This window comes from Sinocyclocheilus grahami, unplaced genomic scaffold (assembly GCF_001515645.1).
Source record: "Sinocyclocheilus grahami isolate Dianchi unplaced genomic scaffold, SAMN03320097.WGS_v1.1 scaffold863.1, whole genome shotgun sequence".
NCBI classification, from domain to species: Eukaryota; Metazoa; Chordata; class Actinopteri; order Cypriniformes; family Cyprinidae; genus Sinocyclocheilus; species Sinocyclocheilus grahami.
This window is the reverse complement of record NW_015506042.1, coordinates 241,307-266,509: the sequence shown is the minus strand read 5'-3', so window position 1 is coordinate 266,509 and position 25,203 is coordinate 241,307. Positions and strand designations below refer to the sequence as shown.

The 25,203-nt window shown below is 36.1% G+C and overlaps 1 protein-coding gene across 1 annotated transcript; it reads right to left on the bottom strand.

Annotated features, from left to right (window-relative positions):
- Positions 1-981: 981 nt before the first annotated feature.
- Positions 982-24,102, bottom strand: LOC107563221 (Na(+)/H(+) exchange regulatory cofactor NHE-RF2-like). Its single transcript, XM_016248033.1, has 4 exons — positions 24,059-24,102; positions 22,654-22,705; positions 22,225-22,467; positions 982-1,385 (listed from the first exon to the last, which is right to left on the bottom strand). The coding sequence occupies exons 1-4, from the start codon at positions 24,100-24,102 to the stop codon at positions 984-986; spliced, it is 741 nt and encodes a 246-aa protein (XP_016103519.1). The 3' UTR covers positions 982-983.
- Between the last annotated feature and the right edge of the window lie 1,101 nt (positions 24,103-25,203).

Sequence of the window (25,203 nt, the reverse complement as noted above, 5' to 3'; positions counted from 1 at the left end):
CAATCCGAGCAGCTGAGTCATTAACCATCTTCAAGAAACGACTAAAAACACATCTGTTCCACCTTTATTTGACCCTCTAACTCTAACACTTTCTATTCTATTTTAATTCTACTTTATCTATATTTATCTTTTTTTATTTTTTTATTCTTTATTTAAAAAAAACTACAAAAAACAAAAACTAGCTTTCTATTTTTTCTATTCTATCTACTTGTTTTTCTTTGTTTGTGTGTGTGTATAATATATACACACTTTGCCTAGACATTTGCACTTATATATTGTTGCTCTTTCTTAGTTTTGACTGCTTTTATTGTCCTCATTTGTATGTTGCTTTGGATAAAAGCATCTGCTAAATGACTAAATGTTAATGTAAATATATTTTTTCCTATATATATAGTTTATAAATGCTGATTTTAATTTTTAATTACATTTTTTAATTTTTAACATTTATTTAGTTACAATATAAATGCAGAGTAATAAATTATGATTATTTTAATAAATCTTTGTATATATTTTTCACATTAATGTGCTCATGTCATGTAAATATTGTCACAATATATATATATAAAAAACTTTATCTTGAAGCATTTTTTCCCTTTCTTGTCATTTTGTTGAAACTCGTAGTACATCAGGGTTTCATAAACATTCACCCATTATTTTTATTGCAATGACTACTGAAATGTCTATAAAACAGTGCTAAGCGTACTTTTTCTTCTTTCCACCAGCATATATAGTTTTTCCCGAAGTACAAACTTGCACATTTTATAATGGTTCGTCATGTGCACATTGCATTGATTAGATTTGGGTTAATGTGTTAAATCCGCACTCAATCCAACTAAGCCACACAAGTTCATGAGTTAATGGAGGTCATGAGAACATTGCATTTATTTCTGATAATGAAGGATGTATTCAGCTCTGCTGATCGCAAATGTAAGCTTCAACAGTATGTTATTTTGCTCGACTCAGTCTCTCAAGCACAGAAATATTTAGCGCGAGTCATCATACAATATCACACGCCACCCACATGCATCTGAATATGATGGATGGTCTGTGTGTGAGTGTGAATGCACAAGTGAATTTAGAAAGTGTGGGTGTATATCTGTATACTGATGCACATGCGTGTGATAGCATGATAGAAATATGATAGAGAACTGTTCTAAAGAAAGAGAGAATGATTCCTGCCTCACCTCTATGAGTCTGTCCTGTGGTTTGAGTCCAGCACGGTCAGCGGGTGAGCCGGGGTCCAGAGCCCGTATGTACTGACCCGGTCTGGACCTCTCGCTGTGGAGATTAAAGCCGTAACCCATCTCGGACCGCACCAGGAGACACAGCCTCGGCAGAAGCTCAGATGGATCCCGTGTCGAGGACTCCGACGAGGGCTGAGCCTCCTGTGACAGGAGAAGTAAAGACACTCAGATGCAAATAAACCTAAAGCTAAATCTTAGGTTGGAAAACCAAAAACTTTGTCTTTTATAGTAGTTCAGTTTTACAGAAGTTTTAAATAGTTGCAAATCTTGAAATAGTATGTTAAACAGTTTCAGCCAATGTCTTTCCATCCATAATCTCCAAGACAGAGAGAGAGAGAGAGGGGTTACTATAGATTTCTTGAAGGTTTATCTGCCAATAAGGTCAGAAAAATACACTTAATTTAAAGGGGAAACAAGTTTTCATACCCCAATGACAGATATTTGTTCTTGTTTTAAGCATAAACTCAATTTTGTTCCATTTCTCAGAAAAACAAGACTTTTTTTATTTTTATTTTATTTTGCATCTCTAAGGAAGATATTCATTTTTTGCAATGCATGCAATAATATTGCTGTGACTTTATGAATTTAAGACTTTGTACCCTTTGATTTAAGACCTTTAATGTGTGTATATATATATATTGGGAGAACTTGCACAATTGGTGGCTGAATAAATACTTTTTTGCCCCACTGTATATATAGTGATAAATTGACCAATTGACCATTATTTGATTGGATGATTAACAGATGTGTTAATTGCACCTAGAATCAATTTGAATAATGAATCAAAGTTACTGAACGAATTTTGGGGATTTGGAAAAATAAGTGTTCATTAAAAAAAAAAAAACTAAGAAAAAAAAACTTTTGTGTACATTTTATTTATTACAAATGATTGTGGTGTTCATTTTGAGTAAGGATCATCTGCTAAATGAATAATTGTAAATTGCTTTTATATCAGCCATCAACCATACTGGTTATCAGTCCACTGCTTAAAGGGGTCCTATTATGCTCTTTTACAAAGTCTTGATTTTGTTTTGGGGGTGTACTAGAACAGGCTATACTAGGTTGTTCGAAAAACATTATTTTTCACATATTTTACATTATTACAGCACCTCTCTCCCCAGTCTGGCATGAACGGCTCGAACGGCTCACCTGTACCAAATGAAGGTGAAAGACGAAATGTGCTGCGATTGGTTAGCTGGGCCAGTGTGTGCTGTGATTGGCAGCACTCGGCACCTGGTCGGGAAAGTCATGCCCCTTCCCATAGCCGCCTGCTAGCTTCAGTATAAATATTGCGTCAATATCAAATCAATTTGAGCGCGCTTTAAACCCGGATGATTGTAACCACTCTAAGTTTGTCTGCTTTGGGAAAGCTAGCGTGTCTCTGACATAGTGATAACACTCGTTGTTTTCTCTAGTGCAGCTCAACCAGGTCTCGTCCCATTCGTCGATCTTTGTGATATCACAAATCCCGGAAAATATGCGTTGTAGTCCAAACGAGTCGTTCGTTGTAGTTTTTGAAAAGTGATTTCTGTTAAATCAAATATCTCCTTTTGAAGTGGACTTTGAGCTTTGTAACTTCGCAGATCTTTTTTATGCTCAAACAGCAACATTACAGACTAACTTAAGTTGAAAAAGTGAAAAAGCATAATAGCACCCCTTTAAACAGCACAGAAATCGTAACAATAAACTCAAAATTAAAAGCATTTCTGTGTTATATTGTTGAAAACATAACGACAGGGTTACTTTCACAATGAATTCCACCATTGTGATTTGAGTGCATGAGTTTTCCTCAAAAATATTGTGTAATGGAAGCTTACAAACGACCAACCAATAACATGATCCCAGTCAGGAAATCTGCCTTTCATCCAAGACCGAGAGTGGAAAAAATACCCAACAATGCCACGAAGGGTGTTGTTTGACAGTGCAGTACACATGGAAAACTGAAAGCGAGGCCAGCAGAAGAACGGAAAGATGCTGAATGTATGAATAACAGCACGTGAAGCATTATCAGCCTGCCAGAGGAGAAACTCTCAAACCGGAGCAAAAATAGCCATCACGTCACCATAGAAACCACAATAAAGTGTCATAATGAACATGTCAAAATCAATACAGGTTACAATATGACATATTCCTACATATCTGGTGGCGTGTGCTCATGCATCACAATTACCAGTGCTCATATTTATTTATTTATTTGATAAATTACTACCTTTCTGCTCATAACTCCAAATAACTATGGAAACAAACACCCTTATCACACCCTAAAACCGTGGCGGAGAGTTCTGAACAGGTAAATGCATCATTAATGGTTGTAAAAGTCACAATGAAACAGGCCATTGCAGAGGAATCCAGGATGACGTTCTGTCAAATGTAAATCCTTCTTTTAGTTTTTATAGCTTAACATGGAGGTTAAAATTCATACAGCAGCTGAAAGTCAGCATCTGACCAAATCGAATGGAAATGTCCTGCATGTATCCAGAGCAGAGACGTTTGCTCCATTTAATAAACAAAAAGCAAGGCAGCAGAACATAATCACTCTTGTGAAAACAATTAAAAACCAAAGAGCATTCATTATGCAAAGAGGTTTTTTATTCGTAAGAGGGAGTAATTACAGCGAAGGTCAAAGGTCAAGGTCCATTAGGCGAGTCTATTAAGAGCGACGGCAAAAACACAAACAATATGTGTGTGTGTATACATAATATTATAACTATTCGAATATATTATTACACATTTTAAGGGTTAGTTAATTTTCATGTATCCAGAGCAGAGACGTTTGCTCCATTTAATAAACAAAAAGCAAGGCAGCAGAACATAATCACTCTTGTGAAAACAATTAAAAACCAAAGAGCATTCATTATGCAAAGAGGTTTTTTATTCGTAAGAGGGAGTAATTACAGCGAAGGTCAAAGGTCAAGGTCCATTAGGCGAGTCTATTAAGAGTGACGGCAAAAACACAAACAATATGTGTGTGTGTATACATAATATTATAACTATTCGAATATATTATTACACATTTTAAGGGTTAGTTAATTTAAAAAAACCTCCTTAAGATAACAACGTTTCATTCACATTTCACATATTACAGTGTATAGTGACTTTTTTTTTTTAAGACAATAAGAAGATCGTTTTGGATAAAAGTATCTGCTAAATGATTACAAGTAAATGTTCAATTTAAGATACTAAAGCCTTTTGCATGTCGAATGAAACGGATATAATGGCTCAGGCATGTGATCTATTTCATTATGCTCGAAAATGCTAATTATACTGTTTTGTGCTTCTCAAAAACAAAGTTTTAAGAGCTCAGAGGATCAATTTCCAGACAAATGGCTGATGTTCTCAGTCTCGCTGTCTGTGTTTGTTGTGGTTTGGCCTGTTTGTTGAGATGGGAGTCGTTTGACTGACAGCCGTATGTAAGTTGATCTGACTGGCTGCAGACCCCCAAACACACATTGTTTGAAGGAAGAACAGATTACAGCATTTCCGATACTGATGTGTCTAAAAACGGCGCTTATATGTTACTATATCAGAAAAAAACATTCCGGTTTTAGAGTGTGCATTAATTTAGTGATTATATGTGGAAAGCAAAACTAAAATAAATGCTTTTTATCATTTGTATCAGATGAAGTGCCTTGGCTTAGACTATAATTTTTCTATATTCTGGGAAAATTGAGGGTATTTTCTTGAAGTATGAAGGTTTATAATGGTATATTGATGTATAAATGGTTAAAATTCTTCACTAGTATATGACCCTGTATAAAGCCTGAAATATGATATAATAATCAGAAAAATCCTTTTTAAAAAAAATCGGAAGTTTATTAAACTTTTAGACAATCAATCAATCAGTCAATAAAAGCTGTTTTGAGGAAAATAACACCTCAGTTTTATTCAAAGGCCCAAACTGAGCAAAAATTCAGGAGCAGGTGATCCAATAACACACGTCCATCCCACCTCCTCAACACAGCTGACCTCTGATGAACAACTACTGTTAGTGAGAAACCGGAGAGGAGTCTGGGACTTGGAGGAGGAACAAGCATTTCTCTGTTTCCGGCACTTCCACTGTTCTAAATACTTCCATCAGGCTTTATGATTCTGTGCCTCAAATAAACCTCCCTGCTGAACCATCAAGAGTTATAATATTTCCATTGTCACACCCCTCAGCTCTTCCGGTCACCCTGGGTTCCTGGCTTGAACACGGAGATGAGTGGGATAAGTATGGGAAAACACTCGGGAGAGCGGCAGATGCGGCACAAAGCATTCCTGAAACTTCCTGTCACAATAAGACACTGCCTGTGTGTTTCAAAGCATTGGCTTGTAAAATGATACAGAAGCTTCTGAATTATTGACACTGGGACCTCTGGGATTTCTCGCACGTGACTGTCATCAACCCTTTCACCGCTGGGGCATCCAGAGCACAACACAAAGCACAACAGAAATGACACATTCTTTAAACATGTATTTTGAAGCTACTGTGTTTACTTAAAAGTCTACTGAATCAAAAGCCTAATGGTTGGGTAGCAAGAACCAGCTTTTATTCTGATTACAGAACAAATTACTCTTATGAACCAGTTCTTTTTGATGAGTCAAAATCATACAGCGCAACCAGTGATGTCTCTAAACGAGTAATTTTTAGTAAATCAAAAACATATAGTGCAACTAGTGTAGTCCAACTCCTGAACAAATGATTCTAAGGAATTGGTTTGAATGGGTTTGGTTTGAATGGTTCTTTTAGTGAATCAAAACAATTCAGTACAGCACAACCAGTGAAGTCTGATTCTTGAACAAACGACTCTACTGAGTCAGTTCTTTTAAGTGAATCAAAAAAATTCAGTACAACTTTACTAGTCTGATTCTCAATCAAATGATTCTAATGAGCTGGTTCTTTCTGATGAATCAAAAACATACAACGGAAACAGTGTAGTCTAATTCCAGAATGAATTTCTCAAGTAAATTTTTTGGTTTTTGTAAACCAAAAACATATAGTGCAACTACTGTAGTCCAATTCCTGAACAAATGATTCTAAGGAATTGGTTTGAATGGGTCGGTTCTTTTAGTGAATCAAAACTATTCAGTACAGCACAACCAGTGAAGTCTGATTCTTGAACAAATGAACTGTACTGAAAGGGTTCTATTCAGTGAATCAAAAACATTCAGTACACCTCATATAGTCCTATTCTCAATCTAATGATTCTAATGATCTGTTTCTTTTTAAAGAATCAAAAAACATACTGTGCAACAAGCGCAGTCTGATTCCTGAACAAATGACTCTAATGGCCTGATTCTTTTTAGTGAATTAAAACCACTCAGTACAGCGTAAATACAAACAGTGCAGTCTGATTCTCAATCATATGACTCTAATGAGCCAGTTATTTTTCATGAATCAAAAATATTCAGTTCTACGAAACTAGTACAGTCTGATTTGCAATCAAACAACTCTAATGAGTTGGTTCGTTTTAGAGAATCAAATACATTCAGCACAGCACAACCAGTGTGGTGCAATTCCCAAAAAATGACTCTTAAGAGTGAAGTTACAAAAGTATTGTATAAAAATTAATTAATGATATGTTACCACATTGGTTTGTTCATTCAGTATTGTCCAATAGTTCAGGCTATTTATCAGACTGTGAAAAAGGCCAAAAAACCACCTAATAGGAACTGCAACTATAATTGATTTGATTCATTACGAATCACATCCCTAATTGTGAGCGTTACTTCACGTGTTTGGTGTATTCTTCTCACGTTTGTAATGAGTGTTTGTGTATGTTGATGATGCTCCACAGCCCCACACCCACGTTATCAGTCCAGCACAGACCTGCAGCCGTTGACACGACACGGGACCCAGACGGCAGGACACAAAGCAGAGGGGCCCCCGCTTACACCGATGCCTCATGGCTCTGCAGATGGACAAACCGACACGAGCGTTTCACCCCCAGCAGGAAGCACAGGAGGGAGTCACAGAGGAAGTACACAGATCAGAGCAGGGAGGAGACTGGAAACACATACACACACGTGAACACATTTTTCCACATGATATGGATTTTCCTGCATACAAAACCATCCTGAAACGGTCTTGTTTTCTGGGGCAAGAGTCAACACTAACTGTAACATCTGTTAAGTCTATTTGTCCTCAAAAAAGTTACTCCAACACAAAAATCATCCATTCTGCAGCATGTTTAACTTTAGCCTTATTCACAACCAATCAATTTCCTAAGCAGAAGACATCTCCACACGGCGGTGTCATGTTACGCTGCCCCCCTCGTAGCTGTGTGACCCCTAGCAAGCATGTTGAATCAATTAGAACACATTCCCAACCACTTGCGACATGATTTCCTCCCCCAATATCATGTTTTGTGAGTGCAGCAACACCAGAAGTGCAGTTTTACCACATTGTTTGGGTAACACACATGATAAAACATTAGAAGATATGAACTATGCTAATTGAAACACTTTCCATATAATGCATTATGAAGGTAAATAATTATAATGCCACGTGACGTAATATACCTTATATATGTTCTGGCAATACAATTTAACCCCTGTTATAATGCCTACCTATAGTTATACCTATTGCTATTGTAATGCAGGATGTCCAATACAGTGGTCAGACTTTTAAAAGCCTTTTTTTAACCATTCAGGGTGTGATGTTACACCCAAACCAGCATGGGGTGATAACCTTTGACCTTTACTCACAATCAGAGCCACAAGAAATCTGTCAGTCTCAAATATGATTTGAATCTGTAGTGTAAAAAAAAAACTAGACGTATAGATCTGGGGATGTGACACTCGAATTGACCCTTCGCCTGGAGTTTGATTGACAGGCGATCTGACCAATCATGACGCAGAATCTGCCATTTTGTCCGACAAAAAAAAAAAAGGAGAGTAGATTAACGTCGGTGGACTTGAACTTGAAAAATAGTGTGTATTGACGTTTTTCAGTGGTTGAAACGAGATACCTTCTGATGTTCATTCATGTTTCTTTTGTGCTATAACTAGTAGAGGAAGAAATGATCAGTTCACGTGTTGCTTGAACTGAGGCAGCGATCTGTCATGACACATTAAAGAGCCACAAAACAGTATTTACTATTTGAATTTTTCGGGGAAAAAAAGACAATTTTAGGTGTAAGAGGGGTGTAAGAAAATATCGATACATGTGAGTATCGCAATATTTTGTTTGGCAATACTGTATCGATTCTCAAAAATGCAATATCGATATTTAAAAATTTTTTTTTTATACAAGATTCATGGCAGTTGTTTCGTTTTGAGTTTATATCCCGACCGCTAGATAGCAGTCTTCTTACCTCTGAACTTAAACAGTGACAACATGTGTCTTCCGCTCCTGCAAGGTTAGTCCAGTCCCGCCTGGTCCCGCAAACATTCTAATATTGCATATCATGTTCACGTATTAGGGAGAAGCTATCAATGGGGAGTATTTCAATCTCTTATCACGCACACTCTGTGCAAAGGGAGCGCATCTTACGATATAAGATATTTGTCAATGAGCTCTGGATCGGGGTAGGGTTGCACCAGCCATTTCTAAGTTCTTACTTAAATTATAATGTTAAGTCCACACTAGAGGCTTAGTAACTACTAGCTAGTTTGTAACTAAATCTATACATTATTTGGTTGCACCAGTTGTTCATAAGGCAGGACGTAGCAAGTAGTTGTAAACGCTCCATAAAGTAATGCGTAGTCGCATAATATGACGTTTACCCTAAATCATCCAATAGAAACCTTCATATACGCGAGCAGAACTTGTTTAAATGCTATTAATTTTAATTTATCCTTCATTCTAACTTCTTTTGCCTCACGTATACTAACGGTAAAATATAAACAAGTTTCCATTAAAAACGATACATTAATAACATTAGTCTATAAGCAAGCTATTTGTAAATAACTAGCTAACAAAAAATATTTGTAGCTATGTAAATAACATTCAGAAACTGTAATTGAAATAAATAAGGATCAATAAATACTGAAAGAAAAAAAAACCATAAGAAATGCCATTTATTTATTATTTCATCTGACATGCACTTATAGATAGAAAAATAAAAGTGAGATCTCTTTAACATCTCAAATATTTCTCCTAGACAGAAATGAGGTTACTTTAAGATCGAATTGAGATTTTTGTTTAAGTCTCCAGCTTCTCAGTGCTATAACTAGTAGAGGAAGAAATGATCAGTTCACGTGTTGCTTGAACTGAGGCAGCGATCTGTCATGACACATTAAAGAGCCACAAAACAGTATTTACTATTTGAATTTTTCGGGGAAAAAAAGACAATTTTAGGTGTAAGAGGGGTGTAAGAAAATATCGATACATGTGAGTATCGCAATATTTTGTTTGGCAATACTGTATCGATTCTCAAAAATGCAATATCGATATTTAAAAATTTTTTTTTTATACAAGATTCATGGCAGTTGTTTCGTTTTGAGTTTATATCCCGACCGCTAGATAGCAGTCTTCTTACCTCTGAACTTAAACAGTGACAACATGTGTCTTCCGCTCCTGCAAGGTTAGTCCAGTCCCGCCTGGTCCCGCAAACATTCTAATATTGCATATCATGTTCACGTATTAGGGAGAAGCTATCAATGGGGAGTATTTCAATCTCTTATCACGCACACTCTGTGCAAAGGGAGCGCATCTTACGATATAAGATATTTGTCAATGAGCTCTGGATCGGGGTAGGGTTGCACCAGCCATTTCTAAGTTCTTACTTAAATTATAATGTTAAGTCCACACTAGAGGCTTAGTAACTACTAGCTAGTTTGTAACTAAATCTATACATTATTTGGTTGCACCAGTTGTTCATAAGGCAGGACGTAGCAAGTAGTTGTAAACGCTCCATAAAGTAATGCGTAGTCGCATAATATGACGTTTACCCTAAATCATCCAATAGAAACCTTCATATACGCGAGCAGAACTTGTTTAAATGCTATTAATTTTAATTTATCCTTCATTCTAACTTCTTTTGCCTCACGTATACTAACGGTAAAATATAAACAAGTTTCCATTAAAAACGATACATTAATAACATTAGTCTATAAGCAAGCTATTTGTAAATAACTAGCTAACAAAAAATATTTGTAGCTATGTAAATAACATTCAGAAACTGTAATTGAAATAAATAAGGATCAATAAATACTGAAAGAAAAAAAAACCATAAGAAATGCCATTTATTTATTATTTCATCTGACATGCACTTATAGATAGAAAAATAAAAGTGAGATCTCTTTAACATCTCAAATATTTCTCCTAGACAGAAATGAGGTTACTTTAAGATCGAATTGAGATTTTTGCTTAAGTCTCCAGCTTCTCAAACTTGTCTCCTGAGACAAAAACTCTAACACTCTCACAATGGTCTCCTTTAAAGCTTTAAAATAGATCTCAACAACATCACACACTGTGCTCAGACATTTCTCCTAGTCTAAAGACTCTGGTGGTCTCATATTTGTCTCCTCTAATGTTTCAAACAAGATCTCAACAGCGTCACACACTGTGCTCAGATATTTCTCCTTAGCTACAGTCACCGGTGGTCTCACATTTGTCTTCTTTAAAGCTTTAGAAGAGATCTCAACAACAATACACACTGTGCTTAGATTTTTCTCTTTAGCTAAATAATCTAGGGGTCTCATATTTGTCTCCTGTAAAGCTTTAGAAGAGATCTCAACAACAATACACACTGTGCTTAGATTTTTCTCTTTAGCTAAATAATCTAGGGGTCTCATATTTGTCTCCTGTAAAGCTTTAGAAGAGATCTCAACAACTTTACAAAGTGTGCATCAAGTGAAGTACTTGAAAGGCACCAAATAAAGGGGGGGGGGGGGATCATAAATTCAGAATTAAAGGCTATATTGAGAGAGAAATTATGCAGAAATAAGGATAATGCTACTTTTTATAAGACAATGTTTATGTACTTAGGCCCATAATTTGTTGTTGGAAATAGTAATGTCTTAATGCCTTAATCAAAACTGATCTACAGAAAATGTAACCCTGGAGCTTTCTTTGCCCGAAAGGCACATGAATGGCTTATGACTCAGTCTTGATTATTTATTGACTAATTTGATTATTAATACATATTGTATGGTAGACATGTTTGAGCTCATATTGAGGCATTTGACTCTGTGCACACTTTGTAAAGTTATTGAGATCTCTTCTAAACTTTAGAGGAGATAAATGTGAGAGATCCAGAGTCTCTAGCTAAGGAGAAATGTCTGAGCACAGTGTGTGATGTTGTTGAGATCTATTTTAAAGCTTTAAAGGAGACCATTGTGAGAGTGTTTGTCTCAGGAGACAAGTTTGAGAAGCAGGAGACTCAAGCAAAAGTTTCCATTCAATCTTAAGGTAACCTAATTTCTTTCTAGGATAAATATTTGAGATGTTAAAGAGATCTCTTTTTTTATTATATTTTTCTTCCGTCTAGTTAGATTCAATGTAATTTATCCACACCATTTCAATCAAAGACAATACATGCATTGCCATATTTGAAGTTGTTTTATGTAGACAGTGTTTTATTGCACAATGATTTAACAGAGGAAACCATAACCTGGTAACACTGGTATAGTGTTACATTTGCTAAAAAAAAGGTATTGCTCTTATACTAAACATCTTGCACTTGGAAGTCCTTTCTAGTGTGTTTGGAAAATGTGGTGTATATACAATGCTGGACATTGAAGATAAATTTAAACTAGTAACCCTTGATATTCTGAAATGTTTCATGCAATTTAAATGATAGTTTTAGTATTTGCAATATTAGTAAATGTTTAATTTTTCTCCTAAAATAAAACTGAAGACATCTTAAGACAAAGCTGATATCTCAATGAGACAAATAAGAGAATCACCTCTTAGTATCCTGAGTGTAGAGTTACTTCTGTCAGAGCCACAGCTTTGCGGGCAGCACATCGATATAAAGTCACACCTGCACCTCAGACAACATGGGTTCGAATCCCAGCTAAAGGTACTTTCCTGCTCCTTCTCAATTCTCACCAATTGCTTCCCGTCTCTACTCCTACTGTCCTGACCATTAAAGGTGAAAAACCCCATTGCAATCAAAAAAGCAACAGCAACCCCTGAGCAGCAAAACATTTTTATAATGGAGTCTTGCAAGAGATTACAGCTTAGGAAAAGCAACCACTGAGCAATACATTTTTCCTAGGGGGATAGATATGTAAATGGCTTTTTTTTTTTGTTGCTAAGGTTTGCATATGGTGGTGTGTTCTAAATGACAGTTTTCCTAAAAGTATATCCTATTCCCCTATTCCCAAAACAAGAAATGTCCCAATATATCGTCTTGCTTACAGTACCGCAATATATCGCAACACATCGTATCGCAACCCCATGTATCGTATCTTGCCGATACACAGCCCTATTTGTTTCATATCAAAAGTTACCTGATCGGTCTTGTCTGTGTCCTCTTTGAACATGATGTTCAAAGAACATGATGTGTGGCGTGAGAGCGCCATGGCTTGTCGGACGTAGCAACAGTAAATAAGGGGGGGCGGGTCTTTGTGAAGGGTCAATTGTGTAATCACTTATCCTAAAGACAAACCAGTGATACATACAACTGAAGCACTCACATGTGTGAACGAATCATTAAGCTCTTTCTCGGAGCTCGGCTGTGTTTGTCAGGACCATGTGTTAGCGAGAGAGTCAGCATGAAGACTCCCAGCGTGAGGCTGCCGCTCAACCTACGCAGCGTGACCTCCACGGTTACATCACATCAACGCTCTACATTCACAAGCTCCTCATATCCTCTGTGTGTGATCACTAAATGTGTCTAGAATCTCCTCGCTTTCAGCCTCAGCAGAGGTTTTTTAATCAATGGTTCACAGAAACACTAATGCAATCATCCTGAATGAAGAGGCCTTAGCCGAGTTGTTTGGTTTCAGTTATGATGTTGAGAGTCACGGTTTTCTAACTGTCCCAGATCTATTTTTGATGTTAAAATACTTTCTCCTACTCCATCTTAATATACAGACAAAGTTTGAGGTCGGTAAGATTTTTGAAATATTTTTGAAATAAGTATTCCCAAGGCTGTATTTATTTGATCAAAAATACAGCAAAAACAGTAATATTGTGAAATATTTTTACATTTTTAAATAACTGGTTTCTATTCGAATATGTTTTAAAATGTAATTTATTTCTGTGATCAAAGCTGAATTTTCAGCATCATTACTCCAGTCTTCAGTGTCACATGATCCTTCAGAAACCATTTTAACATTTATTATTATTTGTGCTGCTTCATATTTTTTGATTATAAGAAAGTTTAAAAGAACAGTGTTTTAAAAAAAAATAGAAATCTTTTGTAACATTATAGATGTCTTTACTGACACTTTTGATCAATTTGATGGATCCTTGCTGAATAAAAGTATTAATTTCTCTCTCTCTCAAGAATAAATAAATAAAATAAATATTTCTTTTGAATGGCAGTATATTTTCATGACTCAAAAACAAAAAAAAGGCCACAAATACTAAAACAAAAATAAAAATGGAATAAACTGAAAACTCTGAAAAAAAATAATATATTAATCACAATAATATAGAGAAAACAACTTAAAAAAAATAAAAATGATTTGTATTATTATTAATAATAACAATAATAAAGAGAAAACAACTAGTGAAAGCAAACAAAAAAAAATTTAAAAAACGATATTAATAATAATAATATAAAGAAAACAGCTACTGAAAACTAAATAAATAAAATGAAAAAATGCAACAAAAAAAAAACGACAAAAAAAAGTCCTCCAAGCATGTTTCTCCAATCCTGGAGCTGCAGGCGGGACAATGAGTGATGCGTTGGGCGTCCCGCCATGGCTTTCACTTACAGTCACATGAGTAGCACGTTCAGTTTGTGAAACAGGTCTGGTTTATGTCCTCATTGCTGACAAACAGACATCGCCACTCTGGTTATTAAAAAGACCAACAAACCCTGTTAACTGGGACGAGGCCTGCCTGTTTTGTCACACATCTGACCCTTTAATGGCATCTGCGCTCCCTCCCCCCTCAGTGGAGCTCCTCACCCCTCTCGCTCCAGAATGTTCCACAGACCCGCACATCTGGACTCCACTCAGTCGCCCCTCGTCTCTCAGCGGGAACATGGGGGGAATAACGAGGAGGGGCTTTAACTGAGAGAAAGAAGCCATGTAGTTCCTGAGGTACAGTGGTGTGCAGACACAACACAAAAACCACAACCAAACCAGAACTAATGTTTAAAGCGTCAGCTTACAGTGGTTACAGCGGCACTTAAAGCGACAGTTCAGATGAAAATGAACATTACTGTCATCATTTACTTGCCCTCATTTCATTGCAAACCTCTATGACTTTCTGTCTTCTATGGACACAAAAGATATTTTGACAACATCAGAGCCCAGTTAGTTTAATTGTATAAACAAAAAAACTAAACATTAGTAAAAACTGCCCCTTTTATGTCGTAACTAAAAATATCTGTTGTCATTGCATCAATTACCAAAATCAATCAATCAATAAATAACATTTATTTTTAAAATTAAGAGAGCATAAGTACACTTCTGATGCAAATATTGCAGGGGAAGTTTGTGAATTAATTTCAATCACATCACATCATATATCATGTCATATCATAATTATATTATAATTATTAAAATCAATATTTATAATTAATCAATTATAAATTTTAATATTTTATGCATTATATTAAATTAAATTATATTATATTTCAAATATTTCTTATAATTATATTATAATATTCTATATTTATCTCGTCATTGCATTACATAACAAAAATAAAAATCTAACTAAGTGGCATTTATTTTATAATTAAGACATGAAAATATTGCACAAATATTTAAAGTTTGTTAAATGAAATAATATAATAATTATAATATTTAAAATATTACTATTTATATTTTATTTATTTACTTTATACACTCACACACACTATATATATATATATAGCCTATATACACACACACACACATTATATATTCCATATTAACATAGTAATTATATGTGTGTGTGTGTAATATATATATATATATACACACACATACATAAATGTGTTTATAGATATATATATGTATCAAAAAATCAGTTAATTTATATTTCGCGTTGACTACAATATCACTATATCTCAGTGCAATTATAATAATTACTGTAAGCAGCTAAACTTTAAAAAGGTCTAGTTTCGTAAGACTGTTTGACTTCAGGCATCACAGCAAACATTTATACGAGACAGACGAATCCAAACGGCATAATGCAGCCAAACTGTGATGAGTCAAACCACAATCACTCAGTCAAGCAGAGCAGAAAGGCAACAAAAACAATAGCGGACCACATAGGAATCATTTTTAATTTTAAGGTGAAACCGCACATCAGCGTGTTGAAATTGAAAGCGCATAACATTCAGTTAGTTTCCATGGAAATATGGAGCCAAAATTGTCTTTAAGAGCAGTTTGGCTGGTACATACCTACAGGGATATTAGTCCACTAATGATCCAACCACACTGAGTGATGTTCAAGTATGCAGACATCCAAACGCTGCCTGTCACGTGAACCTTTACCTGCATGTTTGAGTCCAGACGTATGGCTCTAACTTTCCCATGATGCTTATGTTTCAATACACCAGATCAGCCTCTCGGCTCATGGACGATATACAGGTGATCTGTATGCCATGACTATCTAGGCCAGAGTTTATCCTCACTCATCTCTTGCACTCAAACATTCAGTCATATCGTGTTTGTTTAGACAGATGTGTGATGCTGAAGCAAATGGATTCATTCACGCCAGCGAAAAAAGATGTTTGAAAAACAAGCAGGAGAAAAAAAGATTTGAGAACCGGAGCCTTCAGGATCTGCTTCGATCACCTACACTCATCACGAGCGTGTGTGGAAGTAGGTCAGCGCAGCATCGCTCCAGATCTCACGTTCTCTGACCCAGATGACTGTCAGCACCTCCAGACAAGAGAAGTGTGTTTAACTTTCTTAAACGGCCTCTTTCAACAGCCTGAATTTCGCCTGCGAGCTGCATGAACAAAAATGATTCTCCATGTTTTAGGGATATTTAATCACAAAATGAATATTTTGTCAACATTTACTCACCCTCACGTCATTCTAAACCTGTATGACCTAATTTATCTGCAGAAGAGAAAACATTTGAGGACCGTTTTTGTCTGTACAATGAAAGTAAGTGGGGTCAAAAACAAAAATGCATCTCTTAGATTTTCGTTATATGGACAAAAACATGTTTTTTTTTTTTTTTGCACAGATATGGTTTCAAATGACATGAGGGTGAGTAAATGATGACTTTTTCATTTTTGGGTGAACCGTCTCTTTAGGACTCACTTGTTCAGTCAAACAAACAAAGTGCATAAGTGACCGCCCACTTTTTTTAGCTGTGCTGGTTCCAGAAGTATTTTTTTTTTCTCCATTCATTTTTCCCATAGGGATTTAGTAAAGTCTTTGTCAAAGCGTTGTAAGCCATGAACCAATCTAAGCAGCTATGAGATTTATCACAAACTTTTATTTGAAGCAAAAAAGGATGTGAAAATTGAACAAAAAAAATTGTACTAGAGTTTGTACTTAACTGTTTTAAGTCTTGTACACACCGGGACGATTATCGCGCGCGCTTATCGCCGTCGTTTTTCGCCGCGTCTTTTGTGTTTCAACTTGCCACATGTTTATTTTTGATTTTTTTAAATTCTAAAATAAAACAATAAAAAACAATAAATAAATAAGAAACAATAAAAAAAAACGAAATAAACATTCAATAGAAATTACAAACAAATAAAACAACAAACAAACAATAAATAAATATTTAAAAATACAAATAAAACAAATAAAATTATAGAACAATAAATAAAATAAATATATATACAACAATAACTATATAAATACTTTCTTTTGAGGAAGAACTAGCTGGATAGTTAGTTTTCCAGATTAGTGTAATCACATTTTTGAAGTATATACCTGGAGACTGCATGATATCCATGTGCAGAATGGCATACTAAGCCGTTTTGTGAATTATATTTGTATGTGAATTATTTCGCACAGACACGGATTGATTAAAGTCTACGTGTATTTACCTCAGTTTCTTCACTGGGGCTAGTTGTCACATGTAGAAGTGGAAACCATGGAAAGTGTTTATAAGACAATAAGGTATTTTTGGTAAACTGTTGGTGGTCGTGAAATATATATTTCAGAAGAGTATTCTTATAAAAACTTGCCACATGTTTATTTTTGATTTTTTTAAATTCTAAAATAAAACAATAAAAAACAATAAATAAATAAGAAACAATCAAAAAATGAAATAAACATTCAATAGAAATTACAAACAAATAAAACAACAAACAAACAATAAATAAATATTTAAAAATACAAATAAAACAAATAAAATTATAGAACAATAAATAAAATAAATATATATACAACAATAACTACATAAATACTTTCTTTTGAGGAAGAACTAGCTGGATAGTTAGTTTTCCAGATTAGTGTAATCACATTTTTGAAGTATATACCTAGAGACTGCATGATATCCATGTGCAGAATGGCATACTAAGCCGTTTTGTGAATTATATTTTTATGTGAATTATTTCGCACAGACACGGATTGATTAAAGTCTACATGTATTTACCTCAGTTTCTTCACTGGGGCTAGTTGTCACATGTAGAAGTGGAAACCATGGAAAGTGTTTTTAAGACAATAAGGTATTTTTGGTAAACTGTTGGTGGTCACATTTTGTTGGGGCAAGTTGTCACCTGTGTTTGATATGTTGTCATTTTATACAATTTATTAATTATAATTTCTGTTATAGTGTGACAACATGCCCCACTATTAGGGCATATTATATGCAACTGCAGCAAAGACTAAAGTCTCAAATCCAAAGAGATATTCTTTATAAAAGTTAAGAGTCAGCCACGCCTACCTAAAACGGCTCGTTCTATTTTATATTTCTATAAAATATTTTATATTTTAAATTTTATATTTGATATTTTTTATATTTAAAGTGAGTTTTTTGGGCAGTGTAGAGTAGGGCTTGTTGTTTGTCATTTCTCCGATCACAAATGCAGACATGGTTTTATGTTTATGCGGCGCGATGCAATGCAACGCAGCGTGTAAAAAGACAGTACAAGTCATTATAATCCATAATTATGTCCCCACTGGATGCAACAAATGCCTCGTTCGTAATGGGTTTTCATGTTTTTGAATCATCGCTCCGGCCGGACAGGGCATAACAGTATGGTAAGGGGTGTAACATTTCCGTCACATGCATTAGGTATTCGGCCAATCATAACACACTGGATAGCTGGCCAATCCGAGCACACCTCGCTTTTTCAGTCCCATGAGCTTTGTAAAAATCGATGCGTTTCAGAAAGGTGGGGCATAAAGGAGAAACAATAATGCATGGTTTTATGTTTACGCGGCGTATTTAAAAAGACGTATAAGTCATTATAATCCATAATTATGTCCCCACTGGATGCAACAAATGCCTCGTTCGTAATGGGTTTTCATGTTTTTGAATCATCGCTCCGGCCGGACAGGGCATAACAGTATGGTAAGGGGCGTAACATTTCCGTCACATGCATTAGGTATTCGGCCAATCATAACGCACTGGATAGCTGGCCAATCAGAGCACACCTCGCTTTTTCAGTCCCATGAGCTTTGTAAAAATCGATGCGTTTCAGAAAGGCGGGGCATAGAGGAGAAACAATAATGTACAGTATGTGGAAAGTAATGTGTTTTTTGAACCTTAAACCGCATAAACACATTTCATTACACCAAATACACAAAATAATGTTCTTTTTAGCAACATCATATGACCCCTTTAAGAACTTTTTAATCTCCAATGTACCATAAAGCAACTCAAGAACCACATATGAGTGATTTAAACACCATCAAGAACATCTTCAGGTCATACATCACTCCAAAAATCTAAAGAAAAAAAGGATGATTTTGGGGTGAAATGAAACATTTTTACTCCATCCTACTTTCATCTTCCAAGATTTCTCTTCGCATTTTATTCAACTTGAGTTGGATTGCCAAAAAGGAATCTAAATCTGTGAGTAAAATCAAGTGCTTTACCAGCGAAGGCTCAGATTTGCAGATGCTGTCCTGTGTAAACTTCTGACGATGAGCTCTGCTCTGTTCATCTTCTGATGGATATCAGAAATTGTTCGGTTTTGAGCCAGTGGGTTGCTGCGATGTTAACGGTTTTAATGTCATATTTAACATCATCACACACATGTGGCTGTAACACACCCACCCGCTCTATCTTTCCCACTCCACTCCATCTTGTTGAAACAACAGTGAATTATGCAAACCCATTTGGAAAGTGGGCTTTAAGTGAGAGCAGATGTTGGATGTATGCATTAGGCTGAAGAAAAGACAAATATCATATTTAAGATCTTATACAAATACTGCATTGACAGACTAATGGTGGCCATTTTTTGCAATGTAATATCTTCAAACTTGATCTACACTTGCTTACAGATGTTAAAAACCACACTTTTAATGGCTAAACAACCCCCTGACCCTTAGTATTATACACTTCAGCAATTAACCTGCCCAGAAATGTTTGTGCTACAGACATAAAAGATTCCTCAAATCATGTGGCTTGTTGAGGAGAGATGTGCTAGTGCTTCTCTATCTCATCAGACTAAGCCATTTTGCCTGGAAAACATTAAAACGGGTAAAAAAAACATTTTGTGTAGGCACTTTTGACTTGAGCACATAAACAACCACTTAGCAACCACCCATAACACTCATTCAGAACACCCTAATAACCATCCCTAGCAACCACATACTGTAGCAATGTGCTAAAATCTGAGAATGTTATGAATTAGTGTTATTAATGCAAACCAAAAATGAATTCACTTCAAGTAAAAGTAGTATGTATACACAGCATATGAGTTGAAACAATATGCATTTTGTACAAAATAAACTTTAATTGAAATGAATATATGGTGCTGATGTTTCAGGAATAAAAAAAAATAGTGGAACAATCACTGAAGAAATTCCTGGACGGAATCATTCATCCTTTTAAAAGGTCAAAATCCAGAGACTGATTTTCCTAAATGAATAAGCCGTGAGAAACATGGTAATAATGTACTGGAGAAACTCACACATGCACACAGAGCAGCACATTTACTACAAAAACCATTACAGCGTCACATCTTGGACACTGACCAACCATGACAGAGCCAACAAGATAATATCTGAGTTACTCACATAACTCATTATTGTCTTAAACTCAACAAACTAACCCATTAATCCATGATTATGGCAGCATACATGATGACCAAACACACTTTCTCTGAGACTCAATAGGAAAAACTAATCAATAACCTCTAGAACTAGATATAACTCTGGTGACGTCACTCAGGCCAGCTGTCCTAAAAATCCAGATGTTCATGACCTGAAGACATGCATTTATTTTTCATGTGAGAGAGAAGGGCTGACAATGAAAGGTTCTACACTCTTAAAAACAAAGGTTCCAAAAGTGATGTCAGAAGAACCATTTTTGGGTTCCCCCAAAGAACAGTTCACTGAAAAGTTCTTAAAGTGATAGTACATCCAAATATCAAAATTTACTGTTAGTTTACTCGACCTCCAAGATGTAGATGACTTTTTTTCTTCAGTAGAGCAGTAAAGAAGATTTTTAGCTGAAACCGTGGTCCTTGATAATTCATAAAATACAAGTCGGCGACTGCCCGTCTTTGAGAATAAAAAAAGCATATAAAGGAACCCAAAATGAATACCCGTGGCTCCTGACGATATACCGAGATCTTATGAAGCGAAACGACCACTTTGTCCAAGAAACTGAACATTATTTATGACATTATAAGCTGCAATCCATAACTTCAGGCAACAGGGAAATTCGATTCTTTTCCATGAACTGGTTTGGTCAGTAAGTTTCAATGAAACAATTCAATTCACTAGTTCGTTTATGTAATCACGCAATGATTACACCATTATTAAAGCACCCGATAATGATGTAAAACATTGATGCATATAAAGTGAATAAACTAGTCTTCATCAGCTCTAGGGCTGCACGAAAAATCGCAAGCGATATTTAACGCGCACCTTATCAGTAAAGCTGGTTCTGTAATCAGCTGTAAATCTCCATCACGTGCGTGCTTTCACATTGAGCAGCATTAACTACACAGAGCCGTTGTTCACTGACGAGCTGCGCAAAACCACGTTCATATTCGCGTGATTTTTTGCGCAGCTCGTCAGTGAACAACGGCTCTGTGTAGTTAATGCTGCTCAATGTGAAAGCACGCACGTGATGGAGATTTACCGCTGATTACCGGCTTTCTGACAAGATGCGTGTTAAATATCGCATGCGATTTATCGTGCAGCCCTAATCAGCTCACATTTTTACATAAACAAAGAGAAACCATAAAATCTTCAAGTGCTGGGTTCACGTACGCACATATCACTGGTTCATCAGGCTTCGTTCTGAGTCGGAACGGTTTCCTCCGTTCAGTGACTGCTGGAAGAACTGGAGCACTGAATGAGTTGGCAAAAAGCAGGAACATAGGATACATGCCGGTATTTTAGCTCATTCGGAGTGACTGTCAGGCACTGTCGTAAGTGAGTTTTGATTGAGTAACTTGAGCCACGAACAGTTTCAGATGGTTCAGTTTGATTTGGTGAACTGGTTCGACTAGTTCAGCAAAAAGAACTGGTTAAAAAGAATGATTCATTCGGGCATCACTCCAGACCATTTGCCTGAGGCTCTGGATTACAGGTAATCTTGTAAATAATGTTCAGTATCTTGCACAGACTGATCATTTCGCTTCATAAGATCTCAATATATCGTCAGGAGCCACGGGTATTAATTTTGAGTTCCTTGATATGCCGTTTAAAAAAATTTTTTTTTTAAATGAACAGCTGCTGACTTGCATTTTATGAATCACCAAGGACCACGGTTTCGGCTAAAAATCTTCTTTACTGTTCTACTGAAGAAATTAAGTCACCTAGTGTCGGCAGATAGCGAATGGATCCATACCTTCTTAGGAGCTCGTGACGGAGGTTTCCTGATGGGTTTGGAGATCTCAAGTCGTTTGGACACCGAGCCGTTGCCCTGTTTACTGGTGGACGGTGAGGGAGACAGGGTCGTGGCTGCAGGACTCATCCGGATGGCCATTTCTTCCGTGCAGGTGAGACGCAGGCTGCGGAAGTACTCGTCAGTCTCTCGGTCAACCACCAGCAGTCTGGTCTCATGTTCCACGGCTTTGATCCGCTGCACAACCTGAGCGCAAGAGAAAGCAAAACTATAGGATGAGCTCTAAGAGATGTGCTTTCCACTGCACTTACATTCACACTGTGTTACTTGATCCTCCTGTCAAAACTGAAACTGCATACACGCCAAAATACCAAGACTTTAACATATGCATCACGTTAGTACGTCTGAGCAGAAAGACAGATCTGGTCATACGGTCTCCTGCTGTAATGCTGTGAAGCGTCCAGCTGTTGTCAAAGCTTCAACACTCTATGAGAGTCAGAGCAACTAAAGATATGCATGGAATTTCATTGTTTATTCACAAGAACATTTTCCACTTAAGTCAGAGTTTCACAACAGGTTTCTATGGAAGCTTGTTTCTGCCACGTGGTCAAAAAGCTTTTTTTATCTGAATTTCGAGATATAAATTTGCAATTGTGAGAAAAAAGTAATAATTGTAAGGTAAAAAGTCGCAATTATCTTTTTTATTCTGTTTAAAAAAAAAAAACAGAATTGAGATTTCCGAGAAGAAAAGTTTGAATTGTCAGACGTAAATTCAGAATTGTAAAATGCAAACTGGAATTGTGAGATGTAAACTCAGAACTGTGAATCCTGAGTTTACATCTCACAGTTCTGACTTGTTTTTCTTATAATTGTGAGAAACGGTCCAAATTGTGAGATAAAATATTGCAATTACCATTTTTTATATTCTGTGGCGGAAATTGGGTTTCATTCGTTTTTTGACATGCAATGCAATTTATTTTCCATGCAAAGTTATTGCCAAAACCTTCTTACCTCAAATAAACGGATGTCAAATGTTTCAAAGACACTCTCTGCTGTTTATACAGGCCTGTATATACACACTACCAGTGGAAAGGTTGGACACACTGACACATTAGAATATCTGTTTTTATACATTTAGAATAACAGTAGTCGTTGAATGAAGTAACACAAATGGCACTATGGGAATAATACAGTGACTGAAACACAACTATGCTCAATCCTGACATTCATGAACAGACATCATGAGGTGCATCCCATTTTTTCCCCCTTCAACTCATCCAGTACATAAAATTGAGGTTTTCTAAGGAATTCATAGTCAATTTACATGTGTAAACTAAACTAATTTCAAGAATTACACGCATGCTAGATCAAAACGCTTTTAGAACATGACTAACATACACTACCGTTTAAAAGGTTTGGGGTCAGTTGATTTTTTTAAAGTAAAAAAAAAAAAAAAAAGACTAGATCTCCTTGCTCCTCCTGCTCACCAAGGCAGCATTTGTTTGATCAAAATACAGTAAAAACAGTAATATTGTAAAATATTTTAAAATGGGATATTAAAGGGAATTTGGGCATTTGAATGAACTTGAAACGTCTGCTGAACTACCGAATGTAAAAGTAAAACCCTTTTTTAAGGCGTAATCTGTCGAGGCTCGTCTTTCAATTGAAGTTTGGCGGCAGGAGCTATTATTTTACAAATGATATACGTATATAAAACCTTTTAAACAAGACGGTATGGTTTTGTGATACATTAAAAAATAAATGTAATCGAAAAGTACATAGCTTCTGCGAGAGAAATGCATTAGCCTGCGAAAGCAGCCTGTGTAACTAACGTTACCTGTGGATGTTCACAGACGCAGCCCAAACTCCTCCATGAGACATTCTGCCCACGGAGAGAGCAACGCAACTGGTGCCGCGGTCCACTTACAAACTGCGTGGCGTGGACTAAGACCGCCCATTAACAGCTACACCAGAAAAGCGCAGAGAATGTGGCCTAAAGAGCCGCTGTTGTTGATATTAAAGGGAATTTGGGCATTTGAATGAACTTGAAACGTCTGCTGAACTACCGAATGTAAAAGTAAAACCCTTTTTTAAGGCGTAATCTGTCGAGGCTCGTCTTTCAATTGAAGTTTGACGGCAGGAGCTATTATTTTACAAATGATATACGTATATAAAACCTTTTAAACAAGACGGTATGGTTTTGTGATACATTAAAAAATAAATGAAATCTTAAAGTACATAATTATAGCACTCGTCATGCCGTATCAACATACTTATTGCAATGGTAAGCGCGAAAGCACCGTTTTGTTATGGTATATATATATATATAAATTAATATTTGAAGAGTTCAGATGCAAGCATCTAAGTCTGAAACCTTCATCTAAAATTAGTATTTTTATCAGGCTCCTATATGTTCATTTGTTTCACTTTAATGGTATAGAAAAGGACCTATACATTGTCACTAAAGTAAAAAAAACGGAACCTAAACATATGAGACTGATAAGAAGAACATTTCAGCTGGCACGAGGCTTTTGCGTCTGCTCTTCATATAAACATGTCTCTTAAAAAAAAAAACTTTGAAGAAAGGTTGAAACCTTAATATGGTTTAACGGGCCATCTCACCATGACTGGCGTCCTACAGACTAATAACAATTCAGTAAATGGAAATAAGAACTAGCCCGCATTACTAACATAAGTTCACTTCGGCGCGCGACCGTGGAATGAACGAAGGAAGGTGCATGACCAGAAGAAAGTATTTGGCGCTTATAGCACAGGCTCATGCGCAGCTTCGCATAAAATATCAATAAATAATGTGAATTTGAGAACATTTCAGGTCACAACCCACATATAGGACAACCACGCATTGAGGACAACAGCAGCCCGACTGTGCTGCACTCTAGTGGCCACTACTGTAGTGCGTACGATCCATTAGACGCACTCAATTAATAAAGTGTATATATATATATACACACTAAAGCGGAT

What these genes read in the sequence shown, in the direction of transcription:
- LOC107563221 (XM_016248033.1), bottom strand. Translation starts at nt 24,102, where the DNA reads ATGTCTCATGGAGGAGTTTGGGCTGCGTCTGTGAACATCCACAG. An exon ending in GCGTCTGTGAACATCCACAG is followed by an intron (nt 22,706 to 24,058) that starts GTAACGTTAGTT and finishes ACTCTCATAGAG; the next exon opens with TGTTGAAGCTTTGACAACAG. An exon ending in CAGCATTACAGCAGGAGACC is followed by an intron (nt 22,468 to 22,653) that starts GTATGACCAGAT and finishes TCTTGCGCTCAG; the next exon opens with GTTGTGCAGCGGATCAAAGC.